Source organism: Alligator mississippiensis, chromosome 5, assembly GCF_030867095.1.
Source record: "Alligator mississippiensis isolate rAllMis1 chromosome 5, rAllMis1, whole genome shotgun sequence".
Lineage (NCBI taxonomy): Eukaryota > Metazoa > Chordata > Crocodylia > Alligatoridae > Alligator > Alligator mississippiensis.
The window spans coordinates 94249714-94273325 of record NC_081828.1 but is presented as its reverse complement, the minus strand read 5'-3'; the positions used below and the strand labels follow the sequence as shown (position 1 = coordinate 94273325).

Here is a 23612-nt window from a genome sequence, read left to right as displayed (position 1 = left end):
AACAAGTCTGACCTGTGTGTGGTTTTTCTGAATTGTTTGCAACAGAAGGGTTGCTCTATTATTTTTCTGCAGTCAAAAAAGAGTAAAAACTAAGAGCTGGCTTATTTTGAGGGGTGTCTTGAGCATAATTAGGTTGAGAACCATTGTTCTAATGTTTCTATTGACTTCACAGTCCTCACTGAGCCAGGATTCATCTTCTGCAGGTAGGCAAGTATCCTTTCTCCTGTTTTACAGATAAGTTAGCTTTCTGCCAGCTTTTTCTCCCACAGTCAGTCATGCTGCCTATCAGAAAATGGGTGGTCTTGGCTATCCCATCTGCAAACACTGCTTTTGTTGGGGACAGAATCCAGGGATCCTGATGCCAAATATTCTGTGGCTGCCTCTCAAGTAGTTATGTTGCCCAGGGGAATGTGCATGTTCTCTCTTGCTGTGGGTTGGTCTACACATAAGACAGAAGTCTGCTTCTACTAAGAGTTTATCTTGCAGTTCAGGTGGAAGCAGCCTATGCTGTGGATCTGGGTCCAAACCTGCTAAAACCCCCATTTCTTTTCTCTTGCTTGTATTTCCAAGTTAAACCTGGCAGGCTGCCAAAATACCTGCTTAGTCCATGAATGTCCCAATGAGCTCAATACAGGAGCACATGTCATCTAAGGGACACCTAGGATCTACCACAGCAGCTGCAGCGCGGGGGGGGGGGGGGGGCAGTCACCTGGGTTAGGTTCCCTTCCCAATTTGCACCCAACTTCAGTGGTCCATATCTCCCACCCTCCTAGAGCACCACAAGAGGCTGAAGGTTCCCCAGCTCCCAGGAGAAAGAGTCTGGCTGGGCTTCCCTGCAATTATACCTAGGATTCAGCATCTGAAGCTGGCCAACCCCCTCTAATGATATAGGATCCTTATGGACCACAACCAGTCTGGTATGTCAAACATCTCAGCAGATGACCATTTCTTCCAATAGCTTCCTGCACCTAGTGATCTGCTGGGGAGCTGTTTCTGCACAGACTCAAATGAAAGAATGTCAATGACCTTGAGTGATGAGTTAAGAGGAGCTGAAACCATGTTTTCCCCTATGCTAAGCAAGATTTCTGTCCCCTCCCATTCAGCCTCCTCAAGGGCTGTGGATAGATTACTAGTGAAACAACGTAACCCTCCAAACACTGGCCAGTCTCTTTGAAGGGAAACTGTAATCCACTGAGTTAATCCTCCTGCCAGGGAGAGGATGCGTGTAGGCAGCATTTTGGAATCCACACACAGAATATCAAGCTTGTTATAAAAGCTGGCCTGTCATTGTTCCTGCTGACTCTTTCCAGAGGCATTGTTGAGGATAAGTAAATTTCTCCTTCTCTTGAAAGGTTAGACTAGTTTTAAAATAATTGTTCTGGATATCACTTCTCGTATAAAAAGGGCTGGTAATACACAGTGACAGCTGCCTTGTTACTTACTGTAATAATAGGGCCTTACACACTGGGCCACATTTTCTAAGTGTGCTCTATGTTTGTACATCCCTGCGCATGCAGGAGGAGCTCTCAGACCTACGCAGCTGGCACAGAGAGAAGTTATCCCTAGGATTTATCATTTGTATTCTCATGGCGCTTGAGGCTTCCTTGCACTAGGCACTGTACAAACAAAGGTGCCAAGCTCTGTACAAACAAAGGTGCACAGCAAACACAAGATTGACCTGAGGGAGAAGCAGGAAGGTAGTAGGGCCTTGAGCACACAAATAAATAGGTGCATTTTGTTTTCTCTCTCAGTACTTAGAGAAACAAATAAATCAAAGAGATGTTGGCGTTCTCTGGCTCCAGATTTGGAGTCTGCACACAGGTGCATGTGGAATGAATGCATATGTTGGTTTAGAGGCAAGTTTGCAAATGTAGCTGACTGGTTTCATTTACCACAGTGCTCCTGTGACTTGTATGCCTTGTGGACATCTGAGGGTTTGTTAATACTGCTGGGCTGGAGGGAGGTATTAGGCTTTGGCTATCAGAAACTGCTTTCATTCCAAAACACTTTTGTGGCAGTTCATCTGCCAGAACTTGAAGGGGCTCTGGATTCATGCAGTGGGATCTCATAGCAGGGCACTGCTAGCCCATAGCCAGCTCCAGGGATTGCCTGTTTAGTGCATAATTAGTACTTTTACCAGTTGGCTTTGAGGAACTGAGCCTCTGTATTTAGACTGCAGGCTGTCATGCGGCACAAACTGAGCAGCTAGGCTGGTTCATGCTGAGGTGCGTGAGGATATTGTTGCTGTAAAAGGAACTGGAGCCTTGTTAAATTTCACAGGTCTTTCCCTCACTGGGAAGCTCTTTCACTCCTTGCTTTCAGGAGCAATTGTGCAGCTGACACCCAAGCTATCCTCCTGTGGGTAATTAGCTGCAGAGTTTCCCTGCGTGCAAGAAGTGAAGCATGAGTGATGTTCACAACAGTGATGCAAGAGCTAAAGCCAATCCTGACAAAGCTGTCAGCACTTGGCACTGCATTCGCTGTTGTTACTGTAGGAGATATACTCACACAGAGAAGGGAATGAAATCACACTCCTCATTGGTACAGCCCTTCTCATTACTACTGTACATTGAAACTTGCAGGACATCTCTGAGATAGATAAAAAATCGCAGTGGAGAAATGGAGCATGGAGTCCTGGGTTGCCACTAAGTTTCCATAATTAACATTTCCTGTATTTTCTACTCCTCAACTTGACACTGGACTGGACCCTAAGTTTTAGAGGTGCTGAGCACTCACAAGAAGAAGGTGGCCTGTTAAATAATCAGCTGCTTTTATAGAGGCTCTGAAATTTAGGCATCCAAATTTAAAAGTGTTAGCCTGCAGGGTTGGCGCTGAGGGCTTATCCTCACAGCAGAGTTGACTTAAGTTTGGCCCGTAAATCTACACACAAACCTTTGAGCCACCCCTCAGGCTGGCTCTTTTTACGTGCGCTGGCTGGTCTATGAGTGGTGCACACTTACATCCCAAATGAACATAACCCTTCAGGGAAACTCATGGATTATTCAGAGTTAAGTCAAGGTATCTCAGCTGTGTGGTCCAGACATAGCCCCAGTTCTCTGTTATAAACATTAAGCAACACAAGTCTCACTTGAAAGGCATGGAGTTGTCCATCTTCCCCAGGAAGGATTGCTCTAAAGAAATAATAAGTAAATAGATGACTGGTTGAGCTCTTCTTTTACCCCTTCTTGCAAAGAAGATAAGTATGTGCAGTATTTAGGTGGTTTCTAAACCAAACCACCAACTAAGCCAGTTTCCAAAGCAAAAGAGCATCTTTGAGAGGACAATATGAATGGGTTAAAATGTGAAGTGCATTGGACTTTAGAGCAACTGAATAGGAAGGGAATACTGAATAACAGAAAAGCTGCTAAGTTTCAAGGTTACTACGTCCCCACGGCATTTTTGCTTAGTCATTTCCCATCTCCATGGTATTTATGACACAAAATGTTCTATTTTTAGCCTCCCTCCTGTGTACACACTGGCTTTTTACACCTTAAAAAAATGACTGACATTTTCAAAGCCATTATCACAAATCAAAACAGGTATCAAGCAAGTGCTAAGGCACTGGCAGCAGCCAGAAGCAGCTCTCTGCCAGGCTGTGCTGCCATGAACAATTCATGAGGAGCCAAAAAGTCTCAGCTCTGAGGAATCAGCTGATATCACTGTATGAGACACCTCACAAAAGGCTGCAAAGAACGGAGACAGCAGACAAAAAGATCCAAGACCAGGGTAGGGTTACTTCAGACAGAACAGACACAGGCTAAAAAGTCAGCTCGTATTGAAAAAAATACCCCCTGGGCTTTCAGCTTTATCAGAAATAGGGCATCGACAACTGACAGGGAATTTCCAACTCTACCTAATCTATTAGTTTTCACCTGCCATCAATACACCTGCCCTAATGCTTACTAATATCTCATTCAAGCCTGGACCATAACAGGCACCACATACAATGTCTCAATTAGAGAGACAGGAATAAAAATTAGTGGATTTATGATGGTATAAATAGAGTGTTTGATATAGGCCATTTCTAAATCTATTTAGGACTGTCCAGTGCATGGTGGTATGGAGAGAAGCCTTTAACAGTGACTTCAGCAGTTAAATGATAAACCCTACTGCAGGTGAGGGTCAGTCACAAACAACAAATGGGGACGTGATCTGTGAATGAGGAAGAAGAGCAAGACATGGCAGAACCCTCCCTGCCTTCTGCTGTGAACTAGCACCAGACTGCCTCCTTACAGCCCATTGCCTCTTGGGATGGCTAGAGACTAAAACCAAGAGCAATGAAAGCTGGAGAGCAACCGGAGGAGAGGGGGGTTTGAGGAGGACAGACTGACATAAGGAACTCTGACAAAGCTCTGCTCCATGTAGAGGAGGCCTCTGCCACTGGCCTTAACTGCACCCAGCAATGTTCCAGGAAATTCCCACTGGTTCCAGCACTGATTCAGCTGAACTTATGTTATCAAAACCAGTGAGAGCCCTTGATTAGACTTATTTTCAGCAGTTTAATTACCTCAGGTTTAGAAATGGGTTTGGCCACTGGAGTTGTTTCTAAAATAGAACAGTTTTTAATTTTCCTTTGGGATTTTTCCTAGGCTACCTGAGGAAAAGGGGTTGCAAAGCTGTGGGCTCTATAAATGCTCTGGTCTCTGTGGGAAAGTGAGGGTTTCAGAAAAGGGATCACCGCTCTCCAGGATGGGTCATCACGAAAAGTAAGCTGAGGGCAGAGCCAGGTAGTCCGGTTGTCCTTTGTCTTCTATTGATATGAAACTGGACGCCTTTATGTCCTCTATTTTTTCTTGTAGCAGAAAACCAGAATGTCCTTTATGATGGTCAGCCTAGAGCCAAGGCATTGGGGAACCTGTGACCAGGTAGAAACCAGGCCCATAAACTAGCACTCCTGAACTACAGCATGGAGATGGCACTGGAGGTTTCCAGAGAGAACCTTGTCTATGGGGTGAGGCAGGGAGCAGAGAATGCAGGAAGATGGTCTTCTGGCTTCAGGCCTGTCACTCATGGCTACATTTGCATGAGAAGGGCCCACGCCTTGCCATAATTCCCGGGGGGCTTCCAAGGCCCTTTCCTGGCTGGTTTAATTAATTCCTAGATCTTACATGGGTATAGGTCGTAGCTGTGTTGGTCTAAGAACATAGGCAGACAAGGTTCTTTGGGTAAATCTGATATCTTTTATTAGACTAACTCAAAAAGTTGGAAAAATTCTTCTTTGCAAGCTTTAGATCTTACAGCAACCTCTACTGGCTGCTGCTATGTTGGCTGCTCCTCAAAGCTTTGAAAGCCAGCAGACGCTCCATAGAGGCAAGGCTAACATGTTACGTGCAAATTGCTGGTTTCTCTAGCATCGTCCCCACCAAAACATCCTGTATTATTTGGGGTCAACTAGATTGATAAAATTATAATGTTTCATTCACAATTTGTATTTTTTAAACAATTCCATCTAGAAACGTGTCTCATGCTGCAAGTCATTTCAAAAGGAAAATGTTCTGTTAGACCTTATCCAAACATTTCATTTTGGGAGTTTTTTGGCAATAAAAATGTTGCTGAAATGGGCCAGTTCCTGTGTGTCCTAATGCTGATGACATGGTACTTTCTACGGGGATAAATGTTCTTTCAGAAAATTCTGGCCTGTTCCATTCTTCTCTGGATCGAAAGTACATGTGGTGGTACTAGTGCTATGCAGATTATATGGCAACTGGCAGCTAGGAAGCAAGATTACTACTGAACACAAAATGAAGCAGGATAAGACAAAGTTCCCCACGCTCTGTTAGAGACAGAAAATGTCTATTGGGAGAGCTGTAATCCCAGCTCAGGCACAAATTTACTGTACAAGGGAAAAGAGGCTCTAGCCAAAACAAATGAACAAGTCATTGTCAGCTGGATCTGCCCCTTCCCCCCCCCCCACCTCCGCCTCCCTTGTTAAAGTGACTTTTCCTGCTAGTCACATGAGCCCAGTACTGTGGCAAGGAAGTTTGGCGCCTGGGGACAAAGCCCGCAGCGGCAGGCCACCCTTGCCTTGTGCACAGATCCAGGGGGCACCCTCCGCCCCCATATTTGCCCAGGAGTGCACACAGCAGCAGGAGCCACACTCCTCCCTTCCCAGCGCCCCCCCAAATGAGCTGCTTGAGGCTCCATCGCATGCCCCGCCCCGCCCCAGCTGGGCAGTGCCTGTTGGCACCCCTTCGCTTTGGTGCCTGGGATGGTCACCCCACTTGCTTCTCCCTTGGTATGACACTGTGAGCCTCTCAGTTGATGAAAGCTGGCAACCACAAATCATAGAATGACAGAAAACGTCAGCATAAAAAACTCACTCTTTACGACAGCTGTTCCTTCTCCTAAACCCTAAGTCCCAGGTTTCCTTGGCCTTGCCATAGTCCTAAAATCCCTCTCTGCAGCTCATTTTAAATTATTCATCCTGGAGGGAGTAGTTCCCAGATGCCAGGGGTCTGGCCAAAAAAGCAAAGTGCTTGCTTGGGACATCATCTCTGTCCCACACCCAATACAGGGATCTAGGTCAATGATTCTAAACCAGGGTGTTGGGGCACCCGGGATGCCACCAGATCCTTTGAAGGGTGTAAGAAAATAAACAGATAAGATAAGCAGATAAGCCAGGCTTAGGTTCATCCCTGCCTGGACAATCTCCCACGCATACTGAGTAAGCCCTGTGAAAGGAGGTAAGCACTGTAACATGCGGTGTTTGATATCGGGTGCCACTCTGTTCACAAAAAGCATGGAGGGGTGCCTCAAATCCAGAAAGAATTTGACAACCATTGGTCTAGGCAGACCCAAATGCTTAGCAGCAGACTGGGGTTGTCCTCATCTGCTCTGCTCTAGTGCAACACAGCAAGGACCATTTCTGCCACAATTGCCAGTCTGCCCCAGAAATTTCTCTGCCCTCCCAAATTTGTTTCTGGCTACATGTCTGCAGAGGAACAGGAAAAAATCCCAGTGGAAGAAAGCTGCTGCTTGTGCACGCACTTCTGCAAAACTAGAAAGAGAGACCTCTTCTCTAATGGGGCTTGCAGCTGTTTTGAGCCAGGCTAATCCTAAAGTAAGCCCTGACCCTAAAGTGATATGGCAGGATGGAGTACTCAGGATCTGGGTATGAGCCAACAGCCCCAGAACAGAGATACCATGTCTTGTGTGACTTGACTTTGCTTCAGCATAACTTATCTTCTGCTCCTCATCCTCACAATACTGCAGACCACAAGGGCAAAGGTTCAGGAGTCCTACAACTGCCATCTGATTAAGCTGATACTTAGGACACTGGGTCCCAGCCTGCAAAGACATAACCAGACTAAAGTTGACTTAAATCTAGGAAGACTGCCTTCTTCCAAGACAGGCCTGTATTCGTATCATCCCCTGCCACTGTTCTCAGCGGCTGAATATTTACACAAGGGCGGGCATCTATGTCCTTCCCTCCACCTGCTGACATGCTTTCTTGTGCACACTCGCAGACTGCCCTGGGGTGACAGCAGCAAGAGCACAGACTGCAATTGCCCAAAGGGTCTGTGCAATGCTGGTGTGCTCAGAAATGCCTCCCAGTCTCCTACACCGAACATCACCACCATGACACTTCTTTGCATGTGTACAGCTCCTTTCATTCCCAGGTACTAAGTTGCTCTTCAAAAGACAAGCGAATCCATCAGACCCAGCTTAGAGCTGGAGAAAATGAGGCCTGAAGCCCCACCCCCCGCTCTCCCTACGGCTCGCCTCACTGCAGGACTCCCAGGGATGCCGCTTTTGCCAGCACTCCCTTCTCTATGGTCCAGCCCGGGCTCCGCCCTTACGGCAGGCACCACCCGGGGTTGTCCAAGCCAGTGCCTGTCCAGAAATGTCTCCCTTCTCCCCGCGCCGCCACGGGCTGCACTAAGACACCTCCTTTCCCCGCCGGGCTGGTCCCACCCTGCGCAGTCGCCTCTCGCCCGTAACAAACATGGCTGCCAGCGAGGCCCCGAGCTGACAACAGGTCGCCCTCACTTAAGATGGACGCCTCTTTCCCCTCCGCCCTCCCCAGAGAGCGCCTGCCAGCCGGGGAAACATGGCCGCTCCTGCTGCAGCCGAGCCCGACGCCGCCCTGCCCTCACTGGCGATGGCGGCGCCCTGCGCGGTTTGGTTCGGACCCGAGGTGCCGCCCGCGCGCCCGGGGGTGCAGGAGCCGCGGGTGGGGGCGGGGCGGGGCGGAGCGAGGCGGTGCCAAGTCCGCTCGGGCAGCGCGTGGGGGTGAGACAGAGCAGCGCGGGGAGAGGCGACCGTGGGCTGCGCGAGCCACCACTGCCCCGAGGGCACAACCCCTCCCGCATACACACCCCAGCATGCCCTACTGCCCCCACAAACAGCCGTCCCTCCCCCCCATTCCCCTCTCTGAAATGGGTTGGGGTTGTTTTGGGCTTGTTTTTAAGGGCAATTTTTTTTTCTCGGGAGACTTGGCAACACTGCTGGAGCCTCCTTCCTGCTGAAGCCCCGCCCCCACAGCATGCAAATGCATGCACACCTGCCCCTGTGTGTGCACCTGCTGATGTGCGAGCATGCCACATGCATGCTTGGTATGCACATCGGTATGCTACATGCACATGTGTACGTGTGCGCACTTGCACTTATTCAAAATCACTTCTGTTCTGCTGACAGGCTTGGGTTTGGGTGCCTTGTGTGTTTTCTGCCCACAATGTTTTTTGCTGCCTAAACGCCCCCTCCCACCCAGCGGTGCCCACGCTGTGTGGCTTCCACCAGCACCCATGAAAGGATCTCATGGTGCCCTAAGGTGCTGCAACACCCTGGTTGAGAACCACTGCTTTACCCTGTGTCCACTGACTACAGGCCCCCCACTATGCATGTGCTGCAGTGTATCACCTGGCAGTGGTGGGGGTCTGGTGCCATCTTGTTAGTCTGATGTTTTAAAGCATGAACATAGTCACAGTGTTGGGTGCAGAGTCGGCATCACTGGGGCCACAATGACTGCCCCCGCGGAGTGCCCTGGCCAGCACTTGGAGAGAGGGCGAGCTTTCTTCAGCCCCTCTCCTGAGGCTCTTTGTTTGTCATAGCCTCTGCTGATTGTTGTTTGCTTTTGCCAGGATGATAAAGTTGTGTGTCCCTATGATGCTAATCATCAGATGCCGAAGTCCTCTCTGGAAAAGCATGTAGTTTCCTGCAGACTGAGGAAATTGGATTACTCAAAAGAAGAGGAGGTGGCTTCTATTTTTTTCTTTAAGTTTGTTGCTTCTCTGTTTTTGTTTGTTTTATTGGGAAAAATGTAACTTGTCTCTCTCCTTCGTGCTGAAAGGAAGTAGCTTGTGATGGCCTTGAATTTTCAGTTACACAAAATATGAAAAAGTTTCCAATCCTGAAATCCTAGCCATCCAAACAAACAAACAATCTCATGCAGCTGTGCCGATCTATCTGAACTCCATGATGCTTAACATGGATGCAAGGATCCTGTCATATTTATGCAAATACTGGGACAATCATTTCTGGGTGGGAGAGTTTGAGTGATCTATAAAACACCTCTCACTTCAGAGAAAGACAAGCTACATTTTGTTTTTCAGGCGGAGATGTATGACTCGAGTGTTTTCTATGAGAAAGTAAATATTCCCACCGTTGTCATGGGTAAGTGTGACTTTGGTCATGGAATTGAAGCTTCAAGTAAAGATGCCATTCTTCTTTGGGCTTTGGCACTTTCCATATTTCTGTCACTGGTGCATGAGCCTTGTTTTCTCAGCATGACAACGGTTAGCAGGTGTTCTCTCTCATGCTCATTTTCAGGATCCGTAAAAGAAATTATCATTCACCTCTTGCTAGTTATCAGGGCGTTTTAAAATAGATTGATATTAGAGGCGCACCGATAGACATTTTGGGGGCCAATACAGATAGCCAATTTTTAAGGAGGCTTATTGGCCAATACCGATCCAATTTCTGATACAGCTGTGTCTGGCTGGTAAGTCTGTTGTGGTGGAAGGGGTTGGGGGAGGGAAGGGGTGTGGGGGAGCAGATCAATGCCCCCTGCGATGAGGGAGGGAGTGGGGTTGGAGCTGGGGTAGGCACTGCCCAGCCAGGGTGGAGTGGGCTGGGGTGCGGGACAGAGCCAAGGCTTGTGCGGGGGAGGGGGAGCAGCTCCCGCTGCTGTGCGCACCCCTGGAGGGCATGGAGGGGTGTGTGCCCCCCTGGGCAGGGTGGGGCGGGTTGCAGGTGTGGGCTGGGGGCTGCGCTGCTGCACTGGGCTTTTCCAACTGGGGCGGGGAGGGGACTGCACTGCACTTGGGGCATGCAGCAGCAGTGCTGGGAGGGGGCTATGGGCCAGGCTGCAGCAAAATTTGGGGTAGCTGCACACCTCCCCTTGCAGTCCCAGTCCCAGTGCTGCCACCCGCCCCGAGCGCAGCACAGCCCAGCCGCTACTCACACTGGGGAAGAGTCTGGTGTAGCTCTCGCCTCAGCCTGCAGCTGCAGCCTGCCCCACCCCATGCAGATCCAGAGGGAACACCCCTTCCCTCTGCCTTCTCAGGCTTTATGCAGTGGCAGGAGCCGCTTCCCCCTTTCCATGCCCCCTGGCCAAACCACAGCTCTGACCTGCCCCCCACCCTCCCTCACCTGGGTAGTACCTACTCCAGCCCCACTCCCTCCCTCACCATGGGGGGTGTTGATTTGCCCCCCCCTTCCATTTTTTTCCACACTTTTCTATTACAGTGCAAGTGTTTCTGAGAGGCAGGTGGTATTTTGTTAAGTACTAGTAATGTAGCCTGAGAATATCCACTGCCTACACATGCAGTACACCTCATTAGCAATGCTGCATGTCTGATGTCTGTATGTGCTTATCTCAGGGGGGACTTGGCACAGATGTAGAACCCCATTTAAATGCTGTTCTCCATTTCTACAGATAAAGATCTGCAGTTCCATGTTATGAAGCAAGCTAGAATTTTAAGTGCAAAAGAAGGTGGAAGTTACAGTCAAGGTAAATGGAATATCCAAGCCAAGCCAGATTCTCTAGCTTCCCTACTGTGTGAACTCTCTCCTCCAATTCTGGATTGTGCAGACTGTCTCCGTCTCTTTTCCAGCCTTCCCAGTTGCTATGTTTTTATCTGCTGTTACAATATTCAATTGCTGCTTTAGCTGTTATCTCCTTCTTTCAGTTAGCCAGGTTAGAACCTGTCATGCTCAACTTGAGCTCTCTGGACTTAAACAATCCAGCCTGCAGTGTTCAGGAGGCTCCTGAAACAGCAGTGCCATCTTCCTGTCACAATCCCCAGTGCTTAGGACCCTTCATTCATTCCTGCTCCCTGAGCTTTCCATGCTTCTGCCTCTCAAGTCCCAGAACCGTGTCAGGCTCCCTTTGGCCCACCTCCTCATAACCACTGCTGGAAATTCTTTTCCTGGATAGGAAATCCTCCCTCCTGCTTTTATTTCTTCCCCTGCCTCTCCAAACAATACATGTGTGTTATCAGGTATGTGACATGTAGTAATCTTTCATTTTCCCCAAGAGACAGGAAGCCTTCAGTTTTTTGTTTTTTTTTTTCTAGGCATCAGAGAAATAATGTTGATTTAGGTGTACGTGCCTGCTTCTCTATAGGTTTGAGGCTTTTTTTTTTTCACCTTGTAGAAAGGTGGCTACATCTTGTCAAACTGTTGGGAAACTGCATCTTGTTTTTCTTTGGGTTTTTGTGCTCTCTGATTACCAGGTGGGAGCCCAGGAAAAGAAAGTCAGGGGTTTCCCAACAGGAAGGCAAGACAGCCACTATGTACTGTGGGAGGGACTGTGGCACCTGAGGGTACTATGTTAACCTGCTGATCCTGTTAGAATATGTGTACCCAAGGGTGGAGGAGAAGTTTGCATGTTGCTCTTCTAACTTGCAACTCAGCAGTTGACTACAGTAGCACAGTTGTCGTTCACAGACTTTTCTGGTCTCATTTTGTTTTTCCACTGTTGAAACTGCAGCACTTAGAATTAGACCTTTGGAACGGAGGCACCAAGAAACTTCATAACATAACATTTATACTGTGCTTGGAGAAAGTGAGGGAGTTTCCTATGGAAGAGAAGTTGTATCAGCATTAATATAAAAACTTGATCTGACACAAATGCATGTGAAATTGGCTGTTCCTAAGGAAAGCTCGAAACGCAAAACTAGTTACAGTACAAAGAAAATAAGTGAATATTGAAATTTGTCCCACATGCTGCATTGCATGATATTTCAGTCACTAGATGTCACTGTTACATCTCTGAAGCTTGCTCTAGTATGGCCACCTTGCCTGTTTTGAAGTGATCTAAAGGGAAAAAAACCAATATTGCACAAACTGTTTTCATTCACCAAAAAACTCCTCAGCCTGTTATGAAGTTGTATTTTGAAACACATAGATGCCTTTTTCATTTAGAATGATATTTATTTCAATTCTGTTTTTTTATTGTTTTATGTGGAAGGCAGTGATAGTCAGTAAATTGTGCTAAATACAGTATGCGCTATGCTTTATTCCTGCTCATTTAGAAACTTTAATAATATTAGATGGACATGATTTAGAATAAGGGGCTTAGTTGAGTGAGAAGGCTGGCACAGTAATGTGTGGCTATTTTTTTACTCAAAGATATGAGTTTTAATATACCATCTTAAAGTATTAGAGTATTTGTATAGGCAGCTTAACTGTGTCCACCTTCTTCTATAAAGCACTTCATGGTAATCAAAGAAGGGTGAACGAATTCAATACGAGAGTCAGCATAAATGTAAAATCATAGGGATTTTATTTTTAAATACTGAATCATCAAAGAAAGTGACATGAAGGGTAGGGATAGATTGAAGCACTTCAGAAAGTGCTTCAGCTCTACACAGGTGTACAGCCCCCACCCCCCCACCTTAGGGACACTTCAAAATTCCCATGACGGCACACAGTAGCCTGCTCTCCAGCCAGGAGGTACGGTAGAGAGTTGCTTTGTGCTAAAACTCCACTCCTTTCCCAGGGTGGCAAAGGGATGAAGTGGGACAGGCAGCCAGTGAGTGCTCCAATTCTGTGCACTTGGTTTCTGGTCTCCAATCTTCCGGAGCATACTGTCCTACCTCTCCTCCCCCCTGTCCTTTTCTGAAACTGGGAGACCAAAGGCAGAGACGTATGCAGGCATTTCTTGTCTCTACCTCTGATGACAGCTGAATTCACAGGAGAGTGTTGTTCTGCCCCATCACCCATCTGCCTGGGAGTGGGGATGGATGCTGGAAGACAGATGTAATAGGGAACACTGCAGAATGAAGCAGTTCAGAGAAGTTAAATGTTTTTCCAGGTTTTTTTTATGTCTGTTTACTCGCCCTTTGAAGTGCTTCAGATTTTATGTCTGTCTGTATCTGGACATATTTGTATTTGTATATGTCCAGTTCAGTGCAGGGTCTGCAGAGCCAGCTGAGCCAGTTTAGGTATTGGAAATAGCATAGCCACATCAATGTGGTGCTTTTTCTGAGATAATTGTCGCAGGTGACTAGCAGGGTACAGCAACTTTGACTGAGCCCTAGTGCAGCTGTAATGCCACCGGTGTCATTTCTGAAGTGGGATCCTAGAAGACCCTGTTTTTTCAATTTCAGGACATTCACTTTGAGATGTTCCTGTGATTTGAGAGGGGGAAGGGAGAAGGGAATTAAATCTTTATCCAGGAAACAGGAAGGTTTCCATTGACAGCAATGTTAATACATTGGGGAAACAAGAGCCAGAAATGAATCTAGCTCTTGTTAATTTTATAGCTAATGAGCAGTGTAGATGCCACTGAGAACAGCTTGGCAGTGCTTTTAGTTCTATCATTGCTTTTGTCCATATGCTACTTCTTACCAGGGTTTTAAGCAACCTACCCATGCGAGTGGTTAAAAAGTGGGCTTTCCTAGATCTTTCCTAAAAATCACATGGATGATGCTGAGTTGTCTAGGTCATCAGAGACTCCAGTTCCAGGTTTTGATAACAATGGCAACTAACTAGTTTGTGATTCATATTTTAAACAAGTGTATAAATGTGGACCCTTGGGCTGCTGCAAAATATGTTTTTCTGTTGTGCGTGCTAGTTGGGACAGTTAGCATGAAAACGCTCTCTAATTGCAGATGGCAACTGTAGGGCTGTCACTGATAGTGTAACACAAGCAACTCTGAACAGCTTGATTCTATTCTGTGGACATTCTCTCCCTCTTTCCCTCAAATAATCCCTGGAGGAGAGCCCTCTTGGCTACCCAGATAAATGTCTAAGGGAAGAGCACCCAAAGAGAAGCTTGGAGGCCTTTTGATGGTAGTTTATGAACCAATTTAACCTAAATCTGGGAAGTCTGATACTACATACATGCAGGTTTATCATAAACCAGTTTGGGACATTTTGAAAGTGGTTTATGTGCACTGAACTTCTGTTGTGTTACAGACTTGAACCAGTTTCTGATCACTTCATACTGGTTTATGGGCGTGCGTAGATGAAACAAGGGGCATGTGTGCATGGCACTTTAAAGTGGGTTAAATGCTTTTGCACTGCTTTAATGGTGTTGGTGTTTGCATGCGTTGGTGGCGTATTGCACGTTAATTCCAGCTGCTATAGCACATTCAGCGGCATAATGCACCTTAAATGACTTTGGGGCGCAGCAAACTAAAACACCTCCAACGAGTTTTAGTTTGCTGCCCTACAGCCATGGAGCAAAGCACTGGGTTCCATGTGGCTTAGGGACTGTGCAGGCAGCCTGGCAGCAGCCAGGGAATGCAGGCTCTGTCAAAGGAGAAGAAAAAAAAAAAAGCAATGAGCCTGATCTTTTTCTTCTTTTTTTCCCCCTTGGAGCATGCTTGCCTGCATGAGCTGCGCAGGGACCCGGTCCTTCCCTCAGCGGCTACGGTACCCCCCTGGGGCTGCCTGAGCTGGGTGCCTGTGGGCAGGTGCCTCCTGGCGGGGGAGCTGCTGCTGCTGCAGAGGGAAGCACCAGCCTTCCCCCCCAGCCCAACCCAGGGACTGCTCTGCCCGCCGGCAGCTCGCACTTCCCTCCCAACTGCTGGTAAGGCAGGTAAGACACAGATCTACATGACATGGGTTTACTTCACCCTAAATTGAAGCGGTGTTTTTAAAAACCCACTGCTTCAATTTAGGACCCACATTTCATCTACACACACCCTATGTGTAACTTTTGTCCCTAGCCCATATGTCAATGATATCATAAAGTAGATACCACTTACCTCCTAGAATCAGATACCCTAACATGCTTTTTAAGCCACCAACATACAGAGAGACTAGAGAAGTCCATCTTACAGCTGCATGGGGAAAGGTCATGATTAGAGTTCAGATTCATGGTGTTGCTCTTCCCCACAATGTTATCTTTGTGAAGTACTGTTGAGCTGGATAGTAATTTACATTATCTTTTTGCTTACAATCTTTAGGTGCTAGTTCTTTGCTGCCAGTTGAAGTTCCCCAAAATCATAAACGTTTCATCTGTGACCTGTCTCAAGCTGATCGTCTTGCACTCTACGATTATGTTGTCGAAGAGACAAAGAAACAGCGGTCCAGGTCGCAGTTCACAGAAAATGACAGCGACCTTTTTGTGGATTTGGCAGCTAAAATCAGTCAAGGTTTGAGAAGTCATCCAGCTCTGGAGTCTGTCATCTTAAAATGTTGCTTTGTGCAGGCGGGTGGATTTGGTTGAAAGCCTATTAATGTTTGAATGTGTACAAAAATGACCAAAATTGTAGGTTTGGTCATTGTAGTGTAGCGAAAGGACAAAAAAGGTGGCAAAGTATCCCAGAAAAGAGTTTGCAAATACTCTGTACTTTCTACTTTAAAAAGAAAATGATGGTATTTAAAAAATGAAGAAGATGCCCTCAACTTCCTGCAATGGAGTATTCTGTGTATTCCTACCTGTTGGCTGTAATTTTGCAATTTCCTCCTTCTTCTGCTCTTTTGTGGTCCAAGCAGTACTATGGCTCTTCTCTTTGGTCTACCGCTTTCATCTTGGCAAGATGAGGGATCCTGCATGGAGCACTGACATTTAGAATTTGAATGTAGGAATAATGCATGGCCTTTTGGTACAAAGGAAATTCCTGAGGAAGAAATAAACCAGCAATGTAGCTCACAACTTTCCCAGTTATTATTAGATCACACCAATATGTGTTTCTCCTCAAACACATAGACTGTCTCTGCACATGTATTGTATGTGCTTCTGGATTACCATGCACAGATCCCATTGTAGGATTCCACCCTTTGACTTCTGTATGTAGACTTCCACAGTTCGGTAATGCAGGAATTGAAAATGAGGCTGTATTTCAGAGTTACTTTCTTTTGCAAGCTGCTGTAATGGACTGGCTCAGAGATCACATTTTAAAGGGTTGTATAGTTGCTTTGGTGTTTTGTGTTTCATCCCTCATGGAATTGCATCATCTCCCTAAACAGGTTGCCATGATATAAATCGCTGGTCGCCAGCCTTTTTGACAAGCGTGCCCCAAGTTAAGTCTAGAGTACAAGTGTCACTCTAGTAATTGGTCACCTGCATTGCTTAGTGCTGTCAAATCCTATTGCCTCTGTGGCAACACTGAATTTGGTGCCACCTTCCCTTGCAGGTTCTCTGGAGTTCAACCCTTGATCCGGCACAGCTTCCACCCTTTCCCAGAGTGCTGCTCTAATGCCCTTCCCTTCTCTGAGTGCTACTCCAGCCCCAACTCCTGTTACTGGTACCCCCTTTAACTCTGCACCTGGGCCTAAAGCCTACTGCACCAGGTTCCTATACTACTTGCAGCATGTGTGCTGCAGGTTACCCACCACTGGTATAAAGGGTAATACTGGAGAAACTTCTGTTTACAAGAACTCTGCACAAACTTACCTGTTGTGGCTCAAAGCAGTATTCTAAGACACAAGGGCTACACTGTCTTAAGCTCTGATGTGTTGCAACAAAGGTTGGTTTTGTCTTGAAGTTGTCTAACCATTTATTTTATCCTGGCTTTGTTTCAGATGATAGTCAGAAAGGTCCAAAGTCTCATCTGGAAATCCTGGCAGAAATGAGGGACTATAAAAGACGCCGGCAGTCATACAGAGCTAAGAATGTTCATATAACAAAGAAATCATATACAGAGGTGAGTGTCCAGTAGGGGACTGAGTGCTCCTATGGACTTTGGAGTGTTTGTTCCAGCATAGTACGTACCCCCCAGCATGCCTCATCTGGATGAGTTTGAGCTGTTTTAATTATACTGCTGAGGCAGAAAAAGCTAATCTTCAAAAGGAACTGGTTTAACCCAACTAAATATTTATATAAATATGCTGGCAGTGGCATGGATCTTGAGAGGAACAGCTAATGTTATAAAGCATCTCTCTTTCCCTGGGGAGGCTGCCAGTGTTTCCTAGTGTCATTGGTGTTTGGTCTGTAATTTGTTCATTTGCCAACTTTGAAAAAAAGCCATTAGTGACTTAAAAATAGTTGAGGCTTAAAACTCTGTTTTCCTTATCCCAATTTCATCACTGATGCTTGAGGCTTTTAAAAGTGAAAGAATTCAAAAAAATCCAAGCCCCTTATGCAGAGAGACCTACTTAATTTGTTGTGTTGCACATCTTGCGGAAACCACCAAATCCGCAACTGTCCACAAAATCAACTTAAAAAGAAAAACTTAAAATGCTGGCTTCCCAGTGGGGGGAGCATGAAGGGCTACCAGCATGCTAAGATGGTGGCCACCCCCTTGTCCCTCCTCGTCCTGGGGCCTCTCTGCCAATCTGCAGCTTGGGGTGGGGCTGCCAGGAAATGTCCATGAAATCGGCCCTTCATACCACAATCAAACTGCAGAAATTCCTATGTCTAGCTATAAATTAGGTCCTTCTTTTCTTGTGTCCCTGTGACAAAGTATTTAGCAGAATTCAGAGATTTGTTGAAGTCTGACATGGTCATGCCATTAGCGCTTTTGCTATGGCCTCAAACTCTCAACCTCAGGGCTTCTAACCCCTTACTCCAGTGTCCACACCAGAGCATGGTATGAATTAAGTAGGTGCCTACTTATCCATTGCGGGTTTTTGTCCTTCAGCTGTGAGCAGTGAGATTAGATTAAATTATTCTAATTTATTGTCTCTGTTCCTGAGCTAGCTTGGTTAACAGAAACATTTAGGTTCAAAAAGAGAAGTTTTGTTACAAGTTCTAGATACATCATTACTAGAGGTGTACCAATATATCTGTCCCATATCAGCAATATAAGGAAAATTGACAGTATAGGCAGTTAGCATTTTTTGTCTGATGTGGCTGATAATGTCACTGATAAATGCCCCGGTGCATGTATGCAGCTGCAGTGCAACATGCAGGTGGCCAGGAGCACAGCCTGGCAGTGTCTGGCTGATAAGTCTGTTGTGAGGGGAGGTGCAGACCGAGGCCCCCATGGTGAGGGAGAGAGTGGGGCTGGGGCAGGTGCTACGCAGTTGGGGCAGGGCGCAGCTCGTCCTGGGGGTGGGGGGGTGGCTCCCTCTGCTGCATGCACCCTGGGAGCTTATGGGAGGCGTGCACTCCCGGATCTGTGTATGGGGTGGGCAAGGGCGGGCTGCCACTGTGGGTTGTGGCTGCACTGGGCTCTTCCCACTGGGGGGCTGGGCCAGGTTGTTTTCAGGGCAGGTGGTAGCAGCAATGGGAGGGGGGGCTACAGCAAATTTTGGAGTGGCTGTAGCCACCCCGTATCCACTTCCCAGCACTGCTTTTGCCTCGAGCACAGCCTGGTCCAGCCCTGCTCTGCCAGGAAGAGCCCAGCGTAGCCCTGGCCCCAGCCTGCAGCAGCATCCCACCCTTACCCCACATGCAGATCTGGGGTCACATGCTGCCCAGGCCCTTCCAGGGTACATGCAGCACAGGATCCCCTCCCTGTGCCCCCAGATGAGCTATGGGTCCATTCCACGTAGCACCTGCCCCAGCCCCACTCCTTCCCTCACTGTGGGGACCTTGATTCCACCCCCCCCCCCTTTCCCACAACAGTCTTACCAGCTGGATGCTGCTCTCCAAGATGCCAGGCCACATATTGGCAATCGGATAGGTATTGGCCAGTACGGTCTCCCTAAAAATCAGCCATCGGTATTGGCCCAAAAAATCTGTCAGTGCACCCCTAATCATTACAGCTATTTTGAACATTTAATGTTTTTTTATGCAGGAAAGTTCCAGCAACCTTCATATAAGATCTCTTTCAAATGCTTTTACTAGAGTGCTTTTCAGCAAATTACTTTTTCCCCTCTTGTAATCGTTTAGCCTGAGAACCAAAAGGGACAGCTCATCTTGTGTCAAGATAATCCCCAGTTCTTGTCTTTTTTCTAACTGCAAGTTTTCTTCTCATTTACTTTGGTCTTTTTCTAATCTCTTCCCAGGTGATTCGAGATGTGATTGCTGTGCACATGGAGGAACTGAGCAGCCACTGGCAGGAAGAGAGTAGGTTGGACAATGATGCAGAGGTGTGTGAAGGAGGAAAATCTTCCATTCCAGCAAAATCTTCAGGAAGGTAAAAGCAAATACACATGCACCTCAGATCGCACACCCAAATGCTTTCTCTACAAGACACAGTTAACCAGGACATGCAGAGCACCCCCATTCTTAGCGATACTGCAATAGTACAATAGATGCTGAGTTGGGGGAGAGACCTGGTAGCAAAGTAGACTGTATAAACACATACCATGACAGCCCTTGCCTACGGAGCTTACAGACAGGAGGTGGGAGAAATAATGCATCCAGGATGCTTTACAGAGGGGGAGCTGTGGAAATTGCTTGACTTTCCTAATATCACGTAGGCAGTTGGCAGCAAAGTCAGAAGTGAACGCTACTTTTCTGAGTCCCAGTCCAGAGCCTTAACTGTGAGACTCTTAAAGAACAGTTGGAGAACAGCATTCAAAAACATGGTTGTTAAACCCCCTTCAAATTGCAGGGTGATTACAGAGCTGATGTGGCACCTAAACCTACATTTTATACTTCAATTTTTTTCCTCACAACCTGTCAAGTCCTTTTTAGTTGCAGAGACTTATGTTCTCCAGGTGAGGGGGGGCACGTTTTAATTAGAGCGGCTCTTGGGACCAACGTGCAACGTCTTGTGTATTCAGTGTCCCACATTTCAAAATGGCACGGGTGCTTTAACTAAAGCTTGTTTAATCAAATCTGCTTCAACACATTCTGATCAGAATGTACTGGAGCTTGTGTAAAAGTGCCCTTAGGCACTTTGCCCTACTATTGCATTTGTGTATACTGGAGAAATACTGACAAGTAAGGAGGTTTAAAAAAAGAAAACAGGAATTCTACTGCATGCTTTATGTATGTACATCACTGTCAGTGTCACTGCCCAAGGCTTCACATTATTCCCAACGTGGACTTTGTAATTGGTAACATACATCTGATTTGTTTGCCTTCTACAGCAGAATGAACTTGGGGAAAAGAAATGTGGCTTGTCATGTGAGAGAAACCAAAACTAAAATAAAAGTTTTATTTCCAAGCTTTTTAATAGCACAAACATTATAATATTTGTATAAAAGTCTCTTGCACGCTGAAATGCTGCCTCTCCTTGCTCAGCAGAAACAGATTAGATGGAGCTGATAAGTATTCCAATAGCTGCAGTGATTCTGAAGCTTTTTGTTACAGCTGAGAGCATTTTTTTCCCCCATCAGAAAGGAAGAGAGGAGGTCAGCATCAGTGGACTCTCGACAATCCTGTGAAAGTTCTAAGGATACTGATCGATCTAGACAGAGGAGAGATGCCAGCAGAAGCCCCGAGAAACGAAGGAGAAGTCGAGAGAGGGGCAAGGAGAGAGATTCCAGAAGAAAAAAAGAGAGGCAAGTCCTACCTGATTCTGGCCAACTGATTTGTATGTCACTGACTCGGGATGAGAATTATGGTGTAATGCAAGAATGCTGAGGAGTTTCTTGCAGAAACTTAAGGCTCAGTTTCAGGGGAAACCTAGGGGAATTCAGACAATGGCAGAATGGAATAACCTAGAAGAGTGGAGCTAGTACTTCTGTTCCTGCAGAATTTGCTGTGGGAACTTGAATAACCATAGCTGGTATAGGTGTTAGGGTATAATCTTGAACGCATAGATGGCACCTCCAACTACATCATGTCCCTACCAGGATGCTGGTGTACTGGCTCACTACTAACCCAGAGAAAAGAGTGTCACTTATTCCTCACAAGCAGCATTGGGTGTTCTCTGCTCTGTTTTAATGTGAGCTGTATATTATGGATTAACCACACCTTGTATTATTGTCAAGCCAGTGCCATTTATTAGACTTGTCATCACTTCTACCATTTGCTTTACTTGGTGGTTTTCAAACTTCTTCCAGTCACAGAACTGTTTCATATCACTTCTGCAGACGTCTTACCCCTGACTCCATGGGCCGTATGAGTTGATGTGGAGCCAAGCAACACAGTGTGGCAATGGTGGCTCACTGCCTCCCAGCCTGCTTGGCCTTTAACCCCAATCTCTTTGTGGAACCTCTAATGACCTGTCATGGAACCCCTGGTTTTCATGGAACAGTTTGAAAACCACTTGCTTTACTGATAGTTTTGTCATGTCTGATTCATCCATACCTTTTCCCAGTTAAATGCTTTCCTGTGCTTCAAAACACCATTGGTCTCTAATTAATATGTGAGGCCAAAGCAACTGGCAGAAATAAAGAATGAGAAGCTCGTAGTACTAAACCAAAGGGAGGACTGTAACCCACATCTTGCAGCCTCTTGCACTTCCATGGAGTCCCAGACAATCCCCTGCAACATGGCACTGGGGCAGTTGTCAGTGCCAGCATGGCCTAAATCAAGATCTGGGATTAAGCACTGTTGGATAACAGGAACTTCATCAAAACACGTTTGTGTATATTCTTGCCAGGTTCTCTGGATTTTGTATAAAGTACCTGTGGGTATGAGTTTCTAAAACAGAAATAATTTGATGGTGCACTTTGGGAAAGGAGTTAGGGGGCCTTCTTGTCTCATAAGTTTGAATTTTTTACACAAAGGTTGGATGAGCAGTAGCACAGGCAGCCTGTGTGTGGCACATGACAGCCTGGGGAGGGGACAAGCAGTATAGTAACAGATAGGGTAGGGGACAGAAAGCAGAGCAGCAATGAGGGATGGGCAGGAGATGAGTTGTATTCAGGAGATGCATCCACACAAATTGCTTACTGTGCAGTAGACTAATTAGCTACAGAGCAAATGTTGCACATTGACACATGCACCCCTCTTAGGCTGAAGTAAAGTAATTTACTGTGCAGCGGGATAGTACGTGTAAATACAAGTACTATCCCACTGTGGAGTAAAAAACTGGCTGGTTGGGGCATGAGGGTGCTTCAGTGTGGGGGCTGCCTGCAGGCTAGCCCTGCACTGAAGCACCCTCGTGCCCCAGTCAGCCCCTCCACCATTGGTGATGGGTTAGGACGTGCAAGCAGGTGTATGTGCACCTCCTGAGATTGGCCTTGCACTCCCTAGAAGCACCAGCTGTAAAACTGGAAGTGCTGTTGGAAGTGCATTTCCCGTTTCGCCACTGGTAGTTCCTGGCTCGGCGATCGGCCACTGGTGGACCTCCCCACCCTCCTGTTGGCGATCTGGTGCCCCCCCCAGACTCGGGAGGCACCAGTCACCAGTGCCGTCCACAGCATGTTGAGTGGAGGGGAGCAGCCCTGGGCTATCAGGCTGACATCTTGGCCCTCTGCCAGTCAGGGCTGTTCTGACCCAGCTCAGCATGCTGCAGTCCTGAGCATGTATGTTAATGCACATCCAGAAGCAATAAACTTTGGTGCGGTAAGGACCGGACCTTATTGCATCACATTAATATGCATGTGTAGACATGCCCAGGGAGAGTGCAGGGCTAACTTGTGGCACACCTGCCAAAAAGTTTGGCCCCCCACTGCTTTATACCATTGGTTCTGCAAGATGGACAGTTGCTTATGTCAGAATGGAGTATTGTATGACAAGCTTTCGATAACAATTTGCTGGAAATGTACTCTAAGAAGAGAATAGTTCCTAAAGGATGTGATTAAATGGAAAGAGCATTTGTCAATCTTGTAAGACTTCAGGCTTCAAATGCAATGAAAACTGAAGGAACAAATGCTGTCTGTTAATTTTGGATGTAATGTTTATATTGAGATCCCAGCAAGACATCAAATGTAATGATTTGCTGTTGTTTAATTTTAGGGATGAAGGCAAATATCTGAGTCACAAAAGAAGAAAATAGGAAAAGGCAGCTGTAAAGGCAATGTCCATTGTGTTCACTGTTTGTTTAATGGAACAGACTGAAATTGTACAAGTCAGAAGACCTTTGCCTATCAGCAGCGTGCTGGCAAGAGTGGCACCTTCATTACATTGGACTCACCACCACTGTGAGTCTACCAGCATTATGCTTCTGTGAAAACATGGCTGTAGTCTCATGTTTTGGAGTTCTTTTTATATCAGAAGTTGATATGTAATCTGTTGCATGACATGTGATTAATAAATACAATTTATTACATTGTTTCTAACTCAGTTGAGGTTTGTCTGCTAAGTGGAGTAAAGCAACAAGGATAAAGAAATGTTGCAGATTCACTTCCTTTGTGAGGAACTTCTCTCATCCAGGGCTTCAGTCACCCCAGCAGAAACTTGAATGAAACTTGGAAAAAGAGTGCAAGTCAGGGACAGGGGCAGCCCAGAGTTACCATACTGGCTTTGGAGGCCTGGGTCCCAGGTT

At 46.6% G+C, this 23612-nt stretch overlaps 1 protein-coding gene across 1 annotated transcript; it reads left to right on the top strand.

Annotated features, from left to right (window-relative positions):
* Positions 1 to 8021: 8021 nt before the first annotated feature.
* Positions 8022 to 23406, top strand: LOC102558265 (U11/U12 small nuclear ribonucleoprotein 48 kDa protein). Its single transcript, XM_059728597.1, has 9 exons — positions 8022 to 8137; positions 9081 to 9194; positions 9552 to 9612; positions 10877 to 10951; positions 15360 to 15548; positions 16921 to 17042; positions 19291 to 19421; positions 20572 to 20736; positions 23084 to 23406. The coding sequence occupies exons 1-9, from the start codon at positions 8051 to 8053 to the stop codon at positions 23121 to 23123; spliced, it is 984 nt and encodes a 327-aa protein (XP_059584580.1). The 5' UTR covers positions 8022 to 8050; the 3' UTR covers positions 23124 to 23406.
* Positions 23407 to 23612: the final 206 nt, after the last annotated feature.